This window comes from Tursiops truncatus, chromosome 8 (assembly GCF_011762595.2).
Source record: "Tursiops truncatus isolate mTurTru1 chromosome 8, mTurTru1.mat.Y, whole genome shotgun sequence".
In the NCBI taxonomy this organism is placed as follows: domain Eukaryota; kingdom Metazoa; phylum Chordata; class Mammalia; order Artiodactyla; family Delphinidae; genus Tursiops; species Tursiops truncatus.
The window spans coordinates 40,230,217-40,252,790 of NC_047041.1; the positions used below are offsets into that span (position 1 = coordinate 40,230,217).

Below are 22,574 nucleotides of genomic sequence, written 5' to 3' on the forward strand. Positions count from 1 at the left end.
TGCATGGAAACTTGCATTTGTGATAGAATTCTATTTATACTATTTATAGGTCAGCTGCTTTAACTCATGGATATGAGAAAGAGGAGAAGCAAACAGACACATACGATTACTTGGTGCTGCTAAATGTAGGTAAAGTCAGGGCAAGTTTTATAGGCCACATGAGGTTTCTGTCCTCCAAACACCATGTGCTACTGGTATTTCTTAAGAGTTCAAGATAGCAGGGCATCATATCAAGGCTCTTGTATACTAACTACCCCCTAGTGATAAGACCATGTGAGAGTTTAACTTCTCTCGTGGATTAACAATGGCATTTACCCAAAGAATAAATTTCGCCTTACCACTTTGTGGATCTAGAAAAAATTCATTGTTTCCAGATCCATAGAGTGAGTATCGTATATCTCCATTGGATCCAATATCAGCATCCTTGGCACTGACCTTCAGGATGATTTTGTTTGATGGAATGTCTTCGGGAAATAATGCTGTATATGCAACCTAGGCAAAGGTAAAGAAAGGGAATTGAATCATTAGTGTTTGTGGGGCAATTGTCATATTTAGCATTATAAATGATTTCTTTAAAAATGCATTCGCATAATTTATCTTCAGCTATGTTTTTCCTTTATCACAGAATCATCTTATACCATATGATGAAACAGAGAATATCTCTTGCTTTGCGCCTCCCATGCTCGTCATCAACAACTACTGATTGGGCACCTACTGTGTGCTAGGTACCACTGAGATGCTAGAAGTACAACGGAGAAGAAAACAGACAAAAATCTCCACCCCTGTGGAACCATGACCCACATCACATATTGATCATGCCCCTCTCAGTTCTTGGGACCCTTCAACTCTTTAAAGAGCCACTACTAACATCTGGCATTAGTATGAGAGACTAAATCTATTTGCAACACTTTTCTGAGCTAAAGAGCACCAATACCGTCTCTCAATCCACATGTAAGGAAAAGGTAAATGAAGGGTGATTTAACTTTGGTAAGAAAGGAAATAAAATCAATTACTGGCACCTTGCATTCGCTGTCACGCTTTGAACTGTGGTGGAAAGGCCACTTCTTAAGGGGTCTGGAGACCCAGCTTCATTACCAACGTTGCTACCAACCAGCTGTGTAACCTTATACAAAAAAAGTAATTCATACTTCTGAGTGGTCCAGTCTTCTTTTATGAAATAGGTGATTCAGACAGAAAAATTCATAGTGTCCTTTATGAGTCCTCAAAAATTATTTAATTTTGAGACTCCTGGTTTTATTTTTCTGTTTGTTTGATTTTTTTGGTGGGCAGAATTAGGTACTGATCGTGCTAACTATACTCTTTTCATGTTTATAATATTTCATCCTAGAGTCTGCCTCTTACCCTCTTATAACCATTTGGAGCTTGTTAATTAAGGAGATAAGATGAGAAAGCAGCCTGGCCTTAAGGAGAAAAGTGAAATGGGTTTTGACTTAATTTTAGATAAGCAGAGTAAAAAGCAGTGATATATCCGACACAGCCACAAATCTCACCTGATCACACACTGGGCTGTTGTCATTCACATCACTGACAGTCACTTCCACCATGGCTTGAGTGACAAAGAGCCCATCAGTGGCGGTGATATTAAGGAAGTAAATGTCTTGTTCTTCTCTATCTAGAGGTCTCTTCACGTAGACCTTCCATTCGCTCTGCACCAGGCCCAGGGCAAACCTTCCTCGGGGGTTCCCTCCTGTGGTGAAAAAAGAGTTTTTGAAGATGTGAAATGAAAAGCTTTGATCACCTACAGCAAGAGGCCTGTGTGGGGTCATCCAGGTGCCTCTCAAACTGCATCGTTTACGATGCTGAAAAAAAATGGACACTCACTTCCTTTTGACTCTCCTGCAACAAAGCACGATATTTATATGCTTGGCTTGTGTGGAAAGTAAAACAGTAACTTTCCAAGAGAAGAAAATGCACTTAGAGAAGCTGGAGATGATCTCTTGTTTAGCTCCCCTTAAGGACAATCAAATTCAAACTGTGAACAATCAATCTTCTTATCGGGCTGATACAACTGTCTTTCCACTTCGTCTCAAGAGAGGATGTAATACACTATAGCTCTTGTTACCAAGACAATTTCATTAGCCGATGATCATGCAATCAAGGAAAGGCAGTCAGTTCTAATAAGGAATCTTAATGAAGCCTTTATCATACAGCAGCTCTTCTTATAAGGACCGAAGTTTGGGGAAGAAAAGTTTGTGTGACAGAGGAAGACCCATTAGGATTAAAGAGCCCCAGTGCAGGGTCATTGAAGGAGCCGTTCAAAGATAAGCACTGCAATTAGATCAAATTTAACACAGGGAAGCTGGTGAAAATGGAAGAAACACGTAGAAAAGCTAGAGTGGAACCGCTCTTGATGAGGCTGAAACAATGAATGTATGACTTTCCCACATCACTGAATTACAGGGAGACAAAAGCAGCTTGGAGGAAGGAAGAAGAAAACCACCTTGACCTTCCAAACCTGAAGGGGGAAATAATGTCACTTCAAACACGGAGGAAGACTGGACGAGACAACTGGCAAGAAGTCCGGAATCCAGTTAGGTCATCGCCGTCTCGTTTGTTTGAGCATTCACACGTATTTGTCACCTGCTCTGGGCCAGGCACTGTGCCAGGCAGTGGGGCTACAGCAGTGGCCAAAAGTGACCAAAATCCCTGCTTTTGTGGTGGAGCTCACCTTCTGATGGGAAAGACTGACAATAAACAAATAAATAAGGAAAGCCTACTGCCTGCTGGCTGCTGCTTCACTGAAAAAGGGGAGCCACCTCATCTTCTTACAATGAATCTGTAAAAGAACAGAGGGCAAACCCATGGTCCTGCCGGAGGGACTGAGTGAGAAGTAGTGGAACCTTGAGCGTCAGACTGCACTCTGGATATAAGGCATGGGGGGTGGGGGGGACAGGCATCCAGGGGCTCAGCAGTGTGGAACAACTGTAACCAAGCAGGACCCTATGAGGTCTTCCTACAATAGACCTCCACCTGCCTTTTGTCTGTAGGAAAACTTTAACCAAAGAATAAATTCAATCAGAGAAGTGAGAAAATGCAGAAAGAAAGGAAAACAGTCAAACAAGACAAAATAATAATACTTTAGCCATTAAACAAAGTCAAGGCCTTTATTCTTCCTCAAGGGCTATAGGTAATATTCTGAGCCATGTCCTTTGAGCTGTTTTGCAGATACTGAATCCTCCACCAGGTAGAAGAATTTAACTGTGTGCTGCCCACAAGCACGAAGACCCCAGACCGGTTGGAACCAGGAGGTTGATGAAGCTGACTCCCCATTACCTCACTACCAGCCAATCAGAATGTCTGTGAGCTGATCACGCCCTGCTCCTTGAACACTAGACGACTCTTCATTACCCTCTCCAGGGTGGGACACACAGTCTTGAGGGTATTAACCTGCTGTGGCCCCCTTTGCCTGGCAAAGCAATAAAGCGATTTCTTTCTACTTCACCCCAAACTCTGTCTCCAAGATTTAATCTGGCACCGGTGCACAGAGGCCAAACTTTGGCAAAACAATGACAGGATAAATGGACCGTACTGGGCAGATAGTGCAGAGAAGGTGAGGGCTGCACATTCCTCTAGGGCAGTGGTTCTCAACTCAACTGACACTGGCTGTGTGCAAACCTCTGGGACATTTGTCAGCGAGAGACATTTCTGAATGTCACATCAGGGGTGATGCTGGTGGTGGTGCTACTGGAATCTAGTGGAAAGAAACCAGAGGTGCTGGTAATCATCCTACAATGCCACAAGAGACTTACCCAGCCCTCAATTCCAGTAATGTTGAGGCTGAGAAACATGCTCTGGTGAGGCACGGGGTCCTCCCTGGAAAATCACTTTCCTCTACCACGGGCTACGATGCAATTTTACTTCAGTTGAATATGATTTCAGCATGCACAAATGTAACCTCTCTATTAAATGCTTCTGGTGCAGGCCCACACTGCTCTTTTGCGAAATAAAATGATTAATCGTCCTTTGTTCATCAGTGGCAGGTCAGCCAAGTTGTGTGACATCAAGAGCAAAAGTTAAATCTAATAAAAATCCGTTGGTGGTTGGCACGGCTAATAGTAGCAGTAGCTTGAAGCTACTCTGTTCTCATTACTTTAGTAAAGTTAGTGGGATGGTCCCTTAAACCATCCACTGAGAATTCAGAGACGATGTGTAAATAATTAAAGCTGAGTATTTAACCATTCTTCCAAATAGAAAAGTATCCTCAGAATGCCTAAGAAGGGTTTCCCTGGTGGCGCAGTGGTTAAGAATTTGCCTGCCAATGCAGGGAACACAGGTTCGAGCCCTGGTCCGGGAAGATCCCACATGCCGCGGAAACTAAGCCTGCGCGCCACAACTACTGAGCCTGCACTCTAGAGCCCGCGAGCCACAACTACTGGAGCCCGCATGCCTAGAGCCCGTGCTCCACAACAAGAGAAGCCACCACAATGAGAAACGCGCACTCTGCAATGAAGAGTAGCCCCCGCTCGCCACAACTAGAGAAAGCCTGTGCGCAGCCAAAAATAAATAAAAATTTTTAAAAAACTTAAAAAAAAAAAGAATGCCTAAGAAGCTTTTTGTCTGAAACTGAATGCAAATGAATCAAAGTTGTTGCTTTACTCACCTTTCTTTCCTTACCACTATCACTCATGTCTTTACTGCAGAAATATACATTTCAATGAAAAAAAAACCCACAATGAATGGTATCAGACAAAGCACAAATGCATTAAGACCTTTAAACAGAAAACAGCACCGAGAAAACCGTTCCATAAAGAAAAAGAGTAGTGCTGTGGAGGGGAGGTGTGGTGGTCCCGAGCAATGACACATATGCTCTTCTGTGGATCTTATTCTGCAGTGATTAATTAACTTTCCCACTAACATACTTAAGCAGATTCTGTGCCCTGAGGGCACTCTAATTAATTCATTTTTCTCTTTGAATAATGTAGTTTTTCTAAAGGGAGGCCACCTGACTACAAGTACGGATGGATTCTTTAAAATCTTTTGGCACTTTGCTTATGTTCTGCCTTTGAATGTCATGACATCAAAATACTAGCTTTAAAAGCCCCAAATAGTTTTTAGGAAGACTGCTCCCATACCACCAACCCTCTCCTCTTTGCAGTTTAAGGCCAGTCACCCCCAGAAAGCTCTTCCTGATCAGTGACACCTCTTCTTCACTCTGACATGAGATCCTCTGCCCCTTAGAGTAATGGTGATGCTTTTTGGGCGCTCTGGGTGACCTCATTTGTCTACCTTGGCTTTCCTATTGAACTGCTATTTACTATCTGGAAAGACAGAAAAGGGATCCAAGAAAATTGTGATGTCAGAAGACATACCCTTTGACTTGGAGTTACAATTGAACATTTTTCAGCAAAAGGTCAAACCATGCCCTTTGATTTGTATATGTGTGTGTTGTGTGCGTGCACGCATCTGAGTTTTTACTACCAGGAAAGACTTGTAAGTAAAGCTATTTATTTTTCTTACCGTTACAGAAAGTAGGAGAAAGGCATATACTTAAAAAAAAAAAACATACATTCCCCTGCCCCCCAATCAAAAAGAGCTGTTATATTCATTTCTTCCACTGAGATATTTGGCTGGACTCTTTTTTAAATGATAAAAATTGACTCGAGGACTGAGTACCAATCTGGGTAATCTGTCATAGGCAAAACAATGAACTCCCAACTAAGGCTGAGTTAGTAACAACTAAAAAACTGACGCTACTCAGATATTTTCCTCAGCCCCAGAGAGGTAAGATAACTCTTCAAACCCTCATCTCATCTTCCTTCTTCTCTCCTACTCTTACCCCTCTGCCACCTTCCATCTTTCTTCAGAAAGCAGAGCACACAGTGAAAATCAAGGGTGACAGACTTACCTGTAATATGATAGCTCACTTGTCGATTGATGTCAGAAGAGTCTCTGTCCCATGTGCTGAGGACAGCTACCACCTCGCCCGGAGGGTCGCTCTCCTTCACGTTCCCTCGGTACACCTCGTGGGCAAAGACCGGAGCGTTGTCATTTATATCCGTCACCCTGACAGAGACCAGGGCTGTGGAAGAAAGAGAGAAGGCCTCCCCGAGGTCGGAGGCCACCACGGAGAAGGTGAACGTGGGGTCTGTCTCGTGATCCAGGTCTCTCAAGGTACTGATCCAGCCTGTGTTGCTGTCAATGTTGAACGCTTGCATCACCTTTTCAGGTTGGGAATCTGAGTGGAGGGAGTAGGTGACCTGCCCATTGGCTCCCCAGTCCATATCGATGGCCCTCACCTGCGTGAGTTTGGTGCCCACAGGCATCCCTTCCATGATGATCGTCTCATAGCTTGAAGTTTCAAAGACTGGCTTGTTGTCATTCATATCCAGTACCTTGATGTCTACATCCACCGTGAACACAAGGTCTACCTTGTCCAGGGGTATAGTGGCTGCTACTTTGAAGTGGAAAGCTGGGCTGATCTCATGGTCAAGACGTTTGTCCAGCTTGATGGTGCCTGTGTCCTGTTCTATGATGAAGACAGCTCCTTTGTTATTTTCCAGCCGCTCCCCATTAACTGTGCTGAACTTGACTTTCTGAGTGGGCAAAATCCTCAGGGTGTCCACCGTGCTCCCAATGGCTGTATCTTCTGAAATGGTGAAGGAATACTGAGACTGGGTGAAGGACGGCAAAAATGTTTCAGGGGGTAAAACGTGGATGTAGACGGGGATGAGGGAGTGCTTCACCGGAATGCCCCCATCCACTGCTTTGACAAAGAAGGACAGCACTGTGTTTTTCAGCTGGTTAAAATGGCCTTTTGTGACCATCCAGCCATTGTCAGGATCGATTTCCAGGAGGTCAGCCACCGAGACCGAGGCCTCGCTATAAAGGGAATAAGTAATCCTTGCATTCGCTCCATCGTCTGGATCCATGGCTTGAACCTGAGTGACCAGGTGACCCCGTCCGACATCTGCCCTGACGCTGGCTCTGTATTCCACCGTCGTGAACTGGGGGGCATTGTCATTTTCATCCACCACAATCACCCTCACGGTGCAGAAAGTTGTTCTCCCTCCGCCATCAAGGGCCCTCAGAAAAATACTGATGTCTCCTTCCAGAGGGTTTTCCCGGTCGAGCCTTTCTGTTGTGATGACCTGTCCATTGCCATCTATGAGGAATCGATCCTTAGCAAAGTCATTGATGATGGCGTAGCTGACCTGCCCATATGTCCCTGGATCCCCATCCGTGGCTCGAACGTGAATCACCTTTGTCCCAGCGGCCGTGTTCTCTCTCACCTCAGCTACGTAGGTGCTTTGAGAAAAGGCAGGGCTGTACAGGTTGGCCCCGAGGACCCTGATATGCACCTGGGCAGTGCTAGTGAACAGCCCATCAGAGACGGACACATTGAGACTGTACAGAGGCTCCATCCGCTGCTTCCGGTGGTTGGAGAGCGTGATGACGCCACTCTTGCTGTCCATCAGGAAGCTCGTCCGGTCGTTCCCAGATAAAATGCTGTATTCCAACCTGTCAAAATCAGAGCTGTCTGCATCGGAGGCTTGCACACAAGTTACAAAATGGCCCCGGGGGGCTAATTCACTCACATATGACTCATAAATGAGCTGATTAAAGACCGGAGGGTTGTCATTCACGTCCGAGATGTAGATATGAACCAGGACCTCGCTGCTCAGTGATGGGAAGCCATTGTCTGTGGCTCTGACTTTCAAAGTGCAGTGCTGCACTAACTCATGGTCCAGCATCCGCGCTGTCAGGATTAAGCCGCTTGCGCTGTCTATGTGAAAATAATCTGTGCTGTTGTAAGTATCCTGGACAATCTGATAATGGACCATTTTATTGTTTTCTGAGTCTGCATCCGTAGAGACAACTTGTAAAACAGGTGTCCCAATGAGAGAAGCTTCTGATAACGTTGTATTGTACGTGGGTTGATCAAAAATAGGGGGGTTGTCGTTGACATCATTAAGGAGCAAGTCAACGGTGACTTCAGCCCTGGCCCCAGTAAGGGCATCACTGGCTCTTACTGTCAACTTGTAAACAGATGTAATTTCATAATCCAAAGGGCTAACGACTTTCAGGACCCCAGTGTCAAAGTCGATGTTAAATTGTTTATAAAGGTCCCCATCAATAATGATGTATATGATGCCTTGGCCTTCCGGGCTGGTGGCGTTGATGCTTAGAATGGGGGTGTTGACGCTGATGTCTTCGTTGATGGATGCTGTATAAAAAGGCTTATCAAACACAGGCATTGCTTTGTTGACAATAGTGATGGGAAGTTCCACGGATGTGGACAAAGAGGGTTTTCCACCATCTCTGGCTAGGATGGTGACTCCATACTCAATGTTGGACAAGTCAGAGTTGAAAGCTTCTTTTAAAACAACTTTCCCTGAATGAGGGTTAATTTCAAAGTGGCCATAGTCATCCTGTAAGAGGTAGGTCACTTCTCCATTTGCACCTTTGTCTTTGTCAATGGCTGTCACTCGGTAAATCAGGGTGCCAGGCTCAGCGTCAACTTGCACAGCAGCATAGTAAGGGAGGCCCACAAAGACTGGAGAATTGTCATTTATGTCTTCGATGTTGACCCTGACCACCACCCTTGCCACCCGTAGATGGTCTAGCTCTCGGCTGGCTTCCACAACCAGCTCATATAACTCTTGTTCTTCACGGTCAAAGGGGACTCCGGTGGTCTGAATGACCCCTGAGGTAGATTTTATCTTGAACTTATTTCCTGGGTTTAAGATGCTGTACTTTAAGGGCTCATTAAGGCGATTTCCCACTGCATTGACAATAGCAACTTTGGTTATGTTCGTGTTGTTCTCTGAGATGGAGGTGGAGTAAAAGCTTTGTGTAAAGTGGAGGCCGCTGTCCATGGCTTCTTTAACCAAGATGGTGACCATGGAAGTACTGTAGAACTTTCCATCAGACACCTTAACTATCAGCATGTAGTGATCTTTGGAGAGGTTGTTGTTTTTAATAGTGAGCACTCCACTATTTGAGTCAATTAAAAAATGATCCAAGCTACCTTCCATTAGGCTGTACGTCAGTTCCGGGGGCACCTCGGAGTCAGGATCCGTGGCACTAACTTTCAGAACCTCCACTCCGACATAGGTAGGTAGAAGTAAGACAGTCTCAAACACGGCCTGAGTGAACACAGGTGGGTTGTCATTCACATCTGTCACTTCTATGTTGACTTCAACGGGACTCTCTGCCGTCAGCTGGGGGCTACCACTGTCTCTCACGTGCACATGAAAATGGAAATGGGCGATGGTTTCATGGTCCAGGTTCGCGATTGTTCTGATCGCACCTGTGCTGGAGTCCACTGTGAAGAACTTCTTGGCCGTGGACTCAACAATCTGATACACAAGCAGAGCATTCCGATTGCTGTCGGCGTCGGTGGCTCGAATCACCAGCGGGCTGTTGTGCAAGCTCCTGACGATGCTATTGATGGGGGCTGCCTCGCTTAGGCTACCCGAATACTGAGAAAAGAGAAAAACTGGTGCATTATCATTTTCATCAACAACCTGAATATTGACTGTGATGTTGGAAGCCATTCCTGCCATGTTCGTGGCCTGGACAATGAGTTGATAAGAGGAGGTATGCTCGTAATCCAGTGCCTTGCGTGTGGTGATGACTCCAGAATAGGGATTTATGGTGAAAACCCCATCAACGTTTCCATCTTTGACTTCGTAAATGAGGGTGGATTGACTGATGGCAGAGATTAGAATGACTGATGTTCCAATATCAACATTTTCATTTACTTCTGCTTGGTAGTCTTTGTGAGTGAACTTGGGGTGAGAATTATCAGACATGGTGACAGAAATTCGCACAATCGCGGTGGCAGACATCGGCGGGGAACCCTGATCCGTGACTTTGACTGACAGGACAAACTGACCCATTGTTGTCATGTCTGGCTCTTTAGAAACACTGATGATGCCCAGGACTGGTTCTATCTTAAATGTGTTCCCAGTGTTCCCTACAACAGAAAAATCAACAGGGAAATGAGTTCAAGTGGGTCATTTTCTGAAGATTAACTCTTCATCTTAAGGCTACTTTACACAACATGGCAAACAGCAATTATTCATTTTCACTCCTCCTCATTCTGAAATAAAACGAGAGACTTCCCTTTTAGGGGTATTCAAAAGCAACTGAAATGAGTTTTCCAGTAAATTGTGAATTTCAGATCAGTATCTTCTTAATTCAGGTTAACAAGAACAACAACACAGCTCTGTGTACATTCAAACTGGGAAATAGGAGAGTTTGTAGGAAAGACTTGCCTGCTTAGGATTTTCTTATTTCCAGACTGGGCTGGCACATGCCAATGACACTGATAAAAAGGCATTTACCCTGAAACCAGTGCCATAATTCTGTGTTCTACATTATAAGAAAGAGGGTTGTAGGGATTTCCCTCGTGGTGCAATGGTTAAGAATCCGCCTGTCAATGCAGGGGATACAGGTTCAATCCCTGGTCCGGGAAGATCCCACATGCTGCAGAGCAACTAAGCCTATGCGCCACAACTACTGAGCCTGTGCTCTAGAGCCTGCAAGCCACAACTACTGAGCCCACGTGCCACAATTACTGAAGCCGATGCACTTAGAGCCCATGCTCTGCAACAAGAGAAGCCACTGCAGTGAGAAGCCCGCGCACCGCAACAAAGAGTAGCCCCCGCTCGCCACAACTAGACAAAGCCCACACGCAGCAACGAAGACCCAACGCAGCCAAAAATAAATAAATAAATTTAAAAAAATTTAAAAAGGAAGAGGGTTGTAGGAATCGCTTCAGAACATTATCATATAGTCATTCGGTTTAAGACTCTCCCAAAGGTAAGCTTTGCTATGTGGAGTTGGTATAGTTTCACATATATCATCAAAACCAACTTCATCCCAAACACTGGTTGGTGAGGGGGGTTTGCTCAGGTATGGAGAATTCTTCTCAAGTCACCATTTGCTTTGTAAGCTGTGAGAATTTTTTCTGACTCTCCTTCTATTCTTCACTTCCCTACACCCCAACACACACATCATATGCACACACAGACATAAAAGTAGACACAAAATGTATAATGGTTCCATCTGTAACCATTCTAGTTGCTCAATATTTGAGACGTTTCTGATGAAATAAAGTGTTAAAAATCTGAAGCAGCACAGAAACCAAGAACTTGAGCATAATCCTTATGAAACGAAGAAACTGGCACCCCACTTTGACAAACCTGAAATGGGAAGGGCTGTGAACCATGACACTGTGGAAAAGAGGAGGAGAGAATGGGGAACACAAAACTTGAAGAATGTAAAGAATGTGTCTCACAGGTAGTGAACAGTGGGAAGCAGCATCCTTCACCATGTTGTTACTTTTTGCTTCTCTCATGAGGCTTTCCCATGCTTCTCAAAGAACACATGCTTGTGCGTCTAGATTTTTTTACATCACAAGTTAAAAGTTTGGTTATTCAATTATATCTGAATTTTTCTCGCTTTTTGAAGTGCTATAGTATGGCAACAAACAGAGACTTTAAATGTCTTATCATTAAGATAGGCTCCAGGATTGAGAGCGCAGTTAGATAATGTGTTTGAAATATACAACACATACAGCTATTCGCACACTTCTTACTACATACTTATTACTTAAACTTTTCCATGTCTGAAAACAAAACTGTCATGTTCGTATAAAATCTATTTCTATAAGATGCTTGTTTATTTCTCAAGAGGGAGCAAGTCCAACAAAGAGATAAAGAATTTGATTCTAGACCCCAAATATGAATATTAAACAAAATTATCTTTGACGTCAGCATGAGTTTTTACTTTGCCACCTGAACATGACCATTTTGTGGTGACAACAAGAAGGTCAATGAACTCATGAACAAACTTGCAAATTTTCAGTAAATAGCACTGTGGAATTACGTGTGATTCCAATATTCGATTCATAGACCCTCACAAGGAGGCAGGAATCATTTCACGTTAGCATCTCAGGAGAGGAAAATATAGAGATACCTGAGTAATGGTCACCTTCCAGCAGTGGCAACACATGCAACCCTGAATGATGAATGCCACATCCTCACTATGGTGTCCCATGTGGAGTTTCAAGGTGAGTCCTTTCTTACTCCAGGCTCGTACATACACAGCAAGATATATATGGCAGGGATGAAGGAAGGCCAGCTTCCGACCTTGAGTAGAGCTTCCCCATCCTGCTGTTCCATGGCTGCTGACCTGCTTGTTACCCCCTTCCAGGATGCTGTGCTCATATGTCAGGTCCAAATGGGCTCTTTGCCTCTTTCCCTCTCCAATGCACTGTCCCATTTTCTTAGAATCCACTTCCTGCTTATTCTCTTCTTCTGTACTTAAATCTTTGGAAGCTAATCTCTGCTTGCTTTCTTGGAATCTATGACTTCTTATAGACTCTTGGCAACTGGGCAAAAGCTGTGCTGACCTTGCTTATCATTATTAATCTGGTATACAGCACAGTGCCTGGCACAAATAAAAGGTGCTCAATAAATATTTGTTGAATGATTGAGAGAGGTAGATCAAAAAAGATGTTTAAGTCTCTATCTGTATATATCTTGGGGTCCAATATGCCCCCATCCTAACTCAACACTTTCTTAGTCCTGGTCTCTCCTGTACTGCCCTGTCTCTGAGCCACCCATGAACCACTGTTGGCACCAAATGTCAAACCTGAACTAAATATAAGACTCAAAGTTCTGCACTTGAATTCCACCTCAGTCTTTCAGGCCAAAATGAAAAGGTTCAGTAGTTGCTTTAGGCCAGACAGGGGATAGGAAATGTATGGCCCACCAGTAAACAGAGTAAAATCTTGCTTCTCTGAGGTTTTTGAGAGCACTCAAATAAAACATATACTTTACACCAACCTCTTGTTATTTGATTCAAAGTCCTGAACTATCTGGGATCTGCTTGTATCCTACCATGATCCGTGAAGAAACTTGACTTAACTAAAACCAGTCCAGGTCAAGTGTAGGTCTGTCTGTCCTGTAATTCTCATTAGCTTTTTACCCATCCAATCAAAGGATACTTTTTGAGATACCAAGCATTCCTGTGGGTTTTCTGGAAACTCGACTTTTCTATATAAAAGATGTTTTAAGGAAATAACTTTTCTCTCTAGTTTTAGCCAACTGTTGAAGAAATGACTGAGTCCTTTCTCTATGTTCAGCACCCGGCTATAGTCTGTGGAAGCGGAAAGATAAGCGAGGCAGAATTTTCAGCTTTATGGTAAATTACTCTTAAATTACTCTGAGAACCTCCAAATTGGTTTCAAAATGTCTGGCTATCTGAGAGGAGTATATGTAGTAGCCTTCACGACAAATATAAAAAGCAAGTACGCACGCAGACAAATGCTTAGAAGATGTTAAGAAAAGTAGAAATAAAACCCTATATCAAAATGATTACAATGTCATGAAACAATGTATATGCATGAGTGAATTACGAGAAAAGGAAAAATACATAAGATTAGGGGAAAACTATAGAACGGACATAAAGAGTTCTTGGGTTAGGTGACATTTCCTGCGGCAATATTTAAATATATGTATTTTAAAGTTTCCCTATATTATTTGTGAAGCTAAAAGAACAAGGACTGTGTAATGAAAGAATTAAAATATCCTCTGACAAACAAGAGATGAAAAATAGCGTTTATAAAAAGAGTACTGTCAGGCTTTAGGCTAAAAGGAAATTCCATGGAAATCTGGAAAAGAAAGGGGTGAATTCTCTTGGGGTACCTGGCTGTTCTGAACCAACATCTTTTCTTCTTTTTTGGTATAGAGTTTAGCACAGACTCATGTAAAATGTAGGTGCCTAATAAAGGAAATAGATTTAGATTGTCATTAAATACAGGGGCTATTTTTAAAGAAAGTCATTGGCTTTTTTTCTAATATTTTTTAGTCCAGAACTGTCACTCTAGCATTCATATTTTAATTCAACCACTCACAAAAATGCTCCATATTTACATCAAGGGAAAGAAGCCTTTCCAGTGCTGGCATGAAAGGAAACAGCATTTGGCATCATGCACGACAGACATAATGTTGCAGAATGTTTTGGGAATATGAGGCTTGAATATTCAAAAAAGACAGAACAGGGGAAGGGAAAATAGAGCAGATAAAGGATATTTGTAATTTTTAGGCTCACAGTCCTGTCTTTGCTTGGACATTCATCTCTTCTGTCATAAATGTTTTCTAACTGTCCAACTGCAAACCATCAGGAAACTACGGTCTTGCTTTCTAGATACTAAAATTGATTTTAAAAAGAAATCTCAAATTTAACAACACGAGAATCTGCATTTATTTATCTGTCAGGTTAAGCAAGCAGTTCAGTACCTACCAACTACTCTGCTACTCAGATCACCTCCAATGAAGTGAGTTTGTGCTAAACCTAACCCTAACCCTAGGAATTTCTGAAGCCCACAGCCCACAGCTCACCTACTGACAAGTAAGCATTGACCTTTAAGATTCAATTCACCGAACTCTCTGGCAGCCCTCAAATGACGGGAGGCTTTGGTTATTTTAGTCTGAGGCCAAGGCTTGTTGACCCATCAGTAAAAGCCACCGAGTTTATTACACATTCTTTTCTCTTCTCCATTCCAGAAAAATCTGAGATTGAACACAGTGAAAGGAACACAGTGAGATTGAACACAGTGAAAGGAAACTCATTCTTCGCTGTCAATGATGGAAAACATCTTACCGAAATGCCAAGAACCTGATACACCATCGTTGTGCAAATAGGGCAGTTGCTTGGCCAAAAAATTCATCTGGAGACATTCCAGTGGTAACTATGTGAATTTTACATGGTGATAAATACTACTGAGGGTCCAATGCCATGCATGACACTGCAATCTGCACCAGCTCTCACCTGCTTCTATGGTATATATGAGTTCTGCATTTTCCCCTTTGTCTTTGTCCAGAGCCGTCACTTGCAGTACAGCTGATCCCAGAGCAGCCGATTCGAACACAGATGCTTCATACAGCGGGTTGGTAAAATAGGGGCTGTGATCATTAGCATCTTCCACGTTCACAATGACTCGGGCCAAGTTTCTTCGATAAGGAAACTCCTGATCTCTGACCTTTAGGCAAAATATAAGAAGCAGTAGGACTAAAATCTTTAAGTTGCAAAGAATTCACCTGGCTGTGCCTAAAGTGAAATCAAAATGAAATAATGCACAAAAACCGCTTGACCCAGTCCCAGACCCAGAGAAGGTATTCAGTAAGCAGTGCTATTATAGAGTGAGGACGCTGATTGTGAACACAGTGAGAGCTGGGGCCACGCTGTCTTTATTGCTCAGCATTACGCCTGGCCTCTGGTCTGTGTTCAGTCTGTGCTTGTAGAACTGATGTCAGGATATCGCAAACACAGCACTTTCCTCTGCCCCCCCTCACCCTCCACCCCCCGGAATTTGTGTATACAGTTGCTAATGGAATGGTGGATAGAGGCCCTTGTAAAGGGGAAACTAAAATGTGGAATGTAGCCACTGTCATTCATTCATTCATTCAACAAACCTTTATTATCATCTATTATCTACCAAGTCCTGGGATTGACTCTTGTGGTTCAGCAGTGGATGAGCTACAGTTCCTGACCTCAAGAACCTTATAGTTGACTGGGGAATCCAAACAAATAAGTAGAAAGATACAAGGCCCAGAGGTAAGTACCAGAATATGAGTAATTAGTAAGGATGTTAGCCTAGCTTGGAAAAGGTAACAAAACCAAGTAGAAGTAGTAAAGTGCTGGGGGGCGGGGTGCGTGGCATATATTTCAGGCAAGAAGAACCAACATAAATAAAGTCCCAGAACTAAGAGAGAACGCTGACCACTGGGAAGATGAACCAAATCTTAATTTTTGAAATGTGAGACCCCAGCACTGTGAAATCACCAAAGAACTTTGCCTGATTGCTTTAAAGTTTTCCCTGGTTTGCATATGGCAGAAGCTTGCAACTAATCAATTCTTTAACTCTAACACATGATTTTGCTATCATTGTATGTAGCATTAATCCAATGTGTGCTTTTTGCTCGTTCAATTTTAGATCGCCTAACTTCAGAGAGATTTGAAGAAATTAGAAAATATACCAAGAAAAGCTATCAAAGGGAAAGGGTTTTTCGGAAATACTAACCTGAAAGGAATTGAGCAAAATGACTATAAGGGCTTAGCTTGGAGAAAGGCAGCATAAAGGAGTTGTTTGCTCTAAATATTCAATTACATAAATGATAAATGATACAGGGTAAGTGCACTGAATTCTAAGTTTGTTAAGGAAAGAATGAACAGAAATGGCTTGAAGAAATCGTGAGAATAGAGTTAGTCACTGGAAGTAGAGTTCTGCTCCTGAAGAGATATATGCAAAAGCTAGCCGGTGAGTGTGATGAGTTTCCCTGTCTGTAGACCAGCCTGCCCCACCCAAGGACCAAACTTGACTCTGTACTTTGGGATTATTGAAATCTAGGTCTGTTCCAATCGAATGTCCAAAGGTGCAGGGACTTTGTCTCTTTTATATCCTCGGTGCCTAGAACAGAATTTAGTATACAGTAGGTGCTTGAGAAATATCTGTTGAATGAATGAATGAATGCCCAGAGGGATGGCTCTGATGAACCCTGAGTCCCTCTTCCGTTCCCTGGAGTCTCATCTGGAAACCATAGCCAAAGGCATGGAACTCTAGTTTCTTCTTGCCCAGAGACTTGGAAAGGAAGAGTAGTACTTAGTGGAACAGTACTTCAGCTGCTTGGGAATTGGTAGCATCTTAGTGTATTTTAAAGCCAATCAGTACAAAGATTACATCTCTGCCATCCTACCTGGTCTTAAGGAACTCAGGGGGGCCCTGTTAGGCAGTGGCTGTACAATTGTCCATAGGGTTCTTGGATAGTTAAAGGGACAGGTTTTAGGTCATAAACAAGGGTGTTTATTACTAATCTTTACTTCCCAATTATGTAAACTAGCCAAACTTTGTTTTAAAATGAAAGCATCTTCTACATAATTTGGAGACCCCATGAACCCAAATTCAACATTCTCTGTAGGCTTTGGTGAGCTTTGAGATCTCTTTTGTGGGCCAGTATTTACCACTAGGTCCAATGCCAGTGCAATAAGTAATCAATCAGTTCTCTGAATGCTTCCAAGGACTGAGCATTATACAGGTTGATAAATGATTACCCTTGTAATTAACTTCTCAAGGAACTTCTTTTAAACTTTTCCACAAAATCTTCTGGATGTGAACCAGTACAGAAACACGGCCTGTTCCTTCCTGCTCAAATCAGGCTGTCAGCAGCCTTTACTGAGCGGCCACTGTCTGTAGAGCTCATCTAATATTTCAGTTTGGCAAACATATGGAGTCACTATCTAACAACAGTAATGCCTCACTGAACTAAAAAGGCAAGAATGAATGCAACCCTGTGGTTGAAAAGACCAAATTTACTACTACTTACAAAATTCAAGGGCCCTGTACATCTGAAGGCTAAGGCATGTGCCTTGGATGGTCAGTGATTCTGCTAGGAGAGCATATTAAGCAGTTTGGTCCTACCATTATGTTGAGTATGTGCTTGTCCTGGGCTTCGTGGTCCAGCCTCTCGGCTGTGTAGAGCACGCCAGTGCTGGGGTCAATCCGGAACTTCCTCATGCTGACAGAATCTATGCTGCTGTGGACAGTATAACTTAGCTTGTGCTTCTCATCTCTGTCTGTGGCTTCAATCTGCAATATCTCGGTATCTGGAAGCACATCCTCGGAAATTGTCACATCGTAATTTGGCTGAGAGAATTCTGGGCCATTATCATTATTATCCAGCACTTTGATAAATACCTATGGTTAAAAGGAGACAAGAGTGATGACTAATGCCAATTTACTCATTTCTAGTAAAAGAGGTTCCCTCCTTCTCTCCTCCCTCTATGTTCCTGGATCCCAGCTTCTAGCAACTACTTTAATATGTAGGAAGATTCTTATGAAAGCACTCTGTAATTAGAGGTTGACGATAAACCCGTAGTTCACATTAGCAGGAACATAAACTATGAGGATCAATATTCTCACGATTAAGTGAACAGATGAGACAGCCTCTGGGGTGGGGGGTGATAATTCTAGGAGATTATTTGAGGCACAATGTAAGAGATCACAAGGTGACCTTAGTTTGTTAAGTTCCTATTATCTTACATTCTTGTTATGTGCTTCTTATAGTAGACCTAATGTGGAGGCAGTGACAAGATAAGTAACAAAGAGGCTGAGGAAAGGGAGGTGTGAATACAGAGGTGGCTCTCCTTCAGATGGGAGGTGTCTAGCAAAGAACATGGTACTAATGATAGTTAAAATATGAAGTTCCCAAGTTGTTTCAAAATTTTTCAGGCAGATTTTATAAAAGTAATAGCTTAATTAACCCTGAATATTTATCACTCAGCTTTGATAATGATCAATTCATGGCTAACCTTGTTTCATCTTTATGCCCATTCATCTCCACCTGCTCCCTCATATTATTTTGAAGCAAGTCCCAGACATCATATAATTCAGTGTACATCTCTAAAAGATAGGGACTCAAAATAAACACACACATACACACAATACCACTACTGCATCTAAACAGAGAAAACAGGAATTCCTTAATGTCTTTAAATATTCAGTTGGTGTTCATACTTCTGTAATTGTTTTGTAATGAGTTATATATGTTTGCATACATGTGCATATATATTTTCAGTTTCTTTTAAGCAGGATATGAAAATAAGGCACAGACATTGCATTTGATTGACATTTCCTTTAATTATCTTTTAATTTGTAGGTTCTCCCTCTATCTTCATCGATTTCCTTGCAATTTTTATGTTGTTATTGTTGGCAATCAAAAAATTGAGCCCTTGCCTCTTTAGTTCCCACAGTCTGAATTTTGCTTATTGTATCTCCATGGTTTTGTTCTACATGTTCCTCTGTCCCGTGTATTTCTTATAACTTGGTAGTTTTATGTAGGAGACAATAAAATTCACATTCAATTTCCTTCTTTTTTTCTTGACAAAAATCTTTTATGGGTGATATATTTCCATCTGGAGAAACATAATGTCTAGTTCTCTATCTTGTTCCATGATATTAGCAGCCATTGATGATCATGATATAGATAATATTAATTCATTAAAAATACAAAACAGTAGTGTTTTAATTCTATGATTTCTTCCCCACTTATTAGCTAGAATAGTTCTAAAAAGAAAGTTTTCTTCAATTATTCGGTTACTCTGAAGTACACTTCATGTTGAAAAGGAAGGAGAATTCTTTTCCTTGATCATTTCAAAATAATGAGTTGGTTCTTCAGCTCCTCCCAAAGTGATCAATAAGGTATTTTTTTTCAAGCATCATTATGAGCTCATGAATTTAATCACATCTGATGTGTTTCTGTCTACTGCAGTTACTATATTTATTGATGCACAAATGGTCCTTCCTTGGCCATGGGGAGCCTCTTCAAGTTGGCTTCTGCAATGTTCTGACACAACCCAAGTAGTCTTTGATAGCTTCCTTGCTTTCCAATAATTGCTGCTGGTAATTTTTTCAGGGTCATCTTGTACATATTTTCTGCCCCAGTCTTGAATTATCCATTTCTCCAAGAAGTGTTGGTTTCTTTTTAGTTAGAAGTGGCATTTAGAGACCACAGTCTGGTGCTAGGAATGCTTATTGCTGCTAGCTTTGCTAGTTTTTCAGTGGACAGAGTCAGGAAAGTGTTTTGTTTTAAACAATTATTTCATGAGTTCATATTGATACTACCAATTCAAAATTAAGTTGTCAACAACCTTGTCTATCAGTGGCATGGCACCAGCCCTGGGACCCCCTGAATCATGTGGCCAGCTGCACTGGGATCCAGCCCCATCCACTGTGGGACAGCAGCCACTGCATGTGGCAGGGCCTGGCAGCCAATTGAGCTGAGAGCCTACCAGCACATCCAGAGTAGTTGACCTTGCCACAACAAAAGACTTCATGCAGCCCACATAGGAGGCACCACTAGAACATATAGCCCTGGTGACAAGAGGGTAGTGTGCAGCTGGGCTGCATAGGATGTCTCCTACACAAGGCTACTTCACCAAGACCAGGAAACATAACTGAACTACCTAATACATAAAACAAACACAGAAAATAAGGTAAAATGAGGAGACAGAGTAATATGTCCTAAATGAAAGAACAAGACCAAACACCAGAAGAAGAACTAAGCATAGGGGAGATGAGCAATCTACTCCCATAGAATTTAAGAGGATGATCATAAAGATGCTTAATGAGCTTGGGGAAAGAATGGATGAGCAGAGTCATAAGTTTTAACAAAGAGTTAGAAAATATGAAGAAAAACCAAACAGAGCTGAGGAACATGAGAACTGAAGTAAAGAAATACTCTAGAAGAAGTCAACAGTAGATTAGATGATACAGAGTAAAGGATCAGTGAACTAGAAGACAGAGTAGTGGAAATCCCAAGCTAAACAGAAAACAACAAAAAAAAGAATTACAAAAAATGAGAATAATTTAAGAGACCTCTAGGCCAACATCAAGCACACTAACAAGCACACTAAAAGTCCCAGAAGGAGAATAGAGAGAGAAAGGGGCAGAGAGCATACTTGAAGATATACTAGCTGAAAATTTTCCTAACCTGGGAAAGGAAACAGACATCTAGGCCCAGGAAGTACAGAGTGTCCACGCCAAGACAAATAATAATAAAAATGTCAAAAATTAAAGATACTCATCCTTTTTTATCATTTTTATTTTTTATAATTTATTTTTAAAATATTTATTTATTTGGCTGCACGAGTCTTAGTTGCAGCATGCAGGATCTTTCATTGTGGTGCATGGGCTCCAGAGCACTCGGGCTTAGTTGCCCTGTGGCATGTGGGATCTTAGATCCCTGACCAGGGATTCAACTCACATCCCCTGCAGTGGAAGGCAGATTCTTAACCACTGGACCACCAGGGAAGTCCCAAGAGAGATCCTTAAAAGCAGCGAGAGAAAAGCAACTAGTTATAAACAAGGGAACTCCCATAAGACTCTCAGCTGACTTTTCAGCAGAATATTTGCAGGCCAGAAGGAAATGGCATAATATATCCAAGTGCTGAAAGGGAAAAAAGCCTATATCCAAAAATAATCTATCTGGTAAGGATATCATTCAGAACTGAAGGAGAGATAAAGAGTTTTAAAGACAAGCAAAAGCTAAAGGAGTTCATCACGAGTAAAGCAACCTTACAGGAAACATTAAAGGGATTTCTCTAGGTGGAAAAGAAAAGGCCACAAATAGAAATTTAAAAAATTATGATGGGAAAAATCTCACTGGTAAAGGCAAAATATAGTAAAGGTAGTGGACTAAGCACTTATAAAGCTAGTAGGAAGGTGAAAAGACAAAAGCAGTAAAATCATCTTTATCTATAATAAGTAGATAAGGAATACACAGAATAAAAAGATGTAAAATATGTTGTCAAAAACATAAGATGTGGTGCAAAAGGAGTAAAAATGTGGGGCTGTTAGAATGCATTTAAACTTAAGAAATCATCAACTTAAAATAGATACCCATACATATTAGATGTTATATATGAATCTCATGGTAACCACAAATCAAAAACCTTTAATAGACACAAAAAAATAAAGAGAAAAGAATCCAAATGAACACTAAAGATAGTCATCAAATCACAAGGGAAGATTGCAAGAGAATAAAAGGAACGAAGGAGAATTACAAAAATAATCAGAAAACAATTAACAAAATGGCAATAAGTACATATCCATCAATAATTACTTTAAAAGGAAATGGACTAAATGTTCCAACAAAAGACATAGAGTGACTGAATGGATAAAAAAGAAAACAAGACCTACATATATGCTGCCTACAAGAGACTCATTTCAGATCCAGAGACATGTACAGACTGAAAGTGAGAGAATGGGAAAAGGTACTCCATGCAAATGGAAATCAAAAGAAAGCTGGAGTAGCAATACTTAGACAAAATAGACTTTAAAACAAAGACTGTAACAAGGGACAAAGAAGGGTATTACATAATGTTAAAGGGATCAATCCAACAAGAAGATATAACAATTGTAAATATATATTTACTCAACATAGGCACACATAAATACATATAGCAAATATTAACAACATAAAGGGAGAAAATAACAGTAATACAATAATTGTAGGGAACTTTAACACTCCACTTATGCCAATTGACAGATCATCTAGACAGAAAATCAATACGGAAACATTGGCCTTAAATGACACATTAACCACATGGACTTAATTGATTGATATATATATATATATATATATATGTGTGTGTGTATATATATATATATATATAATATATAGAACATTACATTCAAAAGCAGCAGAACACACATTCTTTTCAGACACACATGGAACATTCTCCAGCAGAGATCATGTGCTAGGCCACAAAACAAATCTCAACAACTTTAAGAATATTGAAATCATATCAAGCATCTTTTCCAACCACCACATTATGAGACTAGAAATCAACCTCAAGAAAAAAACTGCAAAAAACACAGATGTAGAAGTTAAATAATATGCTACTAAACAACGAATGGGTCACTGAGGAAATCAAAGAAGAAATAAAAAAAATACCTGGAGACAAATGAAAATGGAAACACAATGACCCAAAATTTATGGGATGCAGCCAAAGCAATTCTAAGAGGGAAGTATAATGATGTA

The 22,574-nt window shown here is 41.5% G+C and overlaps 1 protein-coding gene across 2 annotated transcripts in view; it reads right to left on the bottom strand.

Annotated features, from left to right (window-relative positions):
* The window catches only part of FAT3 (FAT atypical cadherin 3), a 560,923-nt gene that overhangs the window by 91,661 nt on the left and 446,688 nt on the right, over positions 1-22,574 (bottom strand). For both annotated transcript variants that reach the window (XM_073808321.1, XM_033862147.2), the window contains exons 7-11: positions 17,453-17,728; positions 14,806-15,016; positions 5,867-9,940; positions 1,512-1,708; positions 339-492 (exon numbers count right to left, since the gene is read on the bottom strand). In XM_073808321.1, the coding sequence (XP_073664422.1) occupies positions 339-492; positions 1,512-1,708; positions 5,867-9,940; positions 14,806-15,016; positions 17,453-17,728 (4,912 nt within the window). The remainder of the gene's footprint in view (positions 1-338; positions 493-1,511; positions 1,709-5,866; positions 9,941-14,805; positions 15,017-17,452; positions 17,729-22,574) is intronic.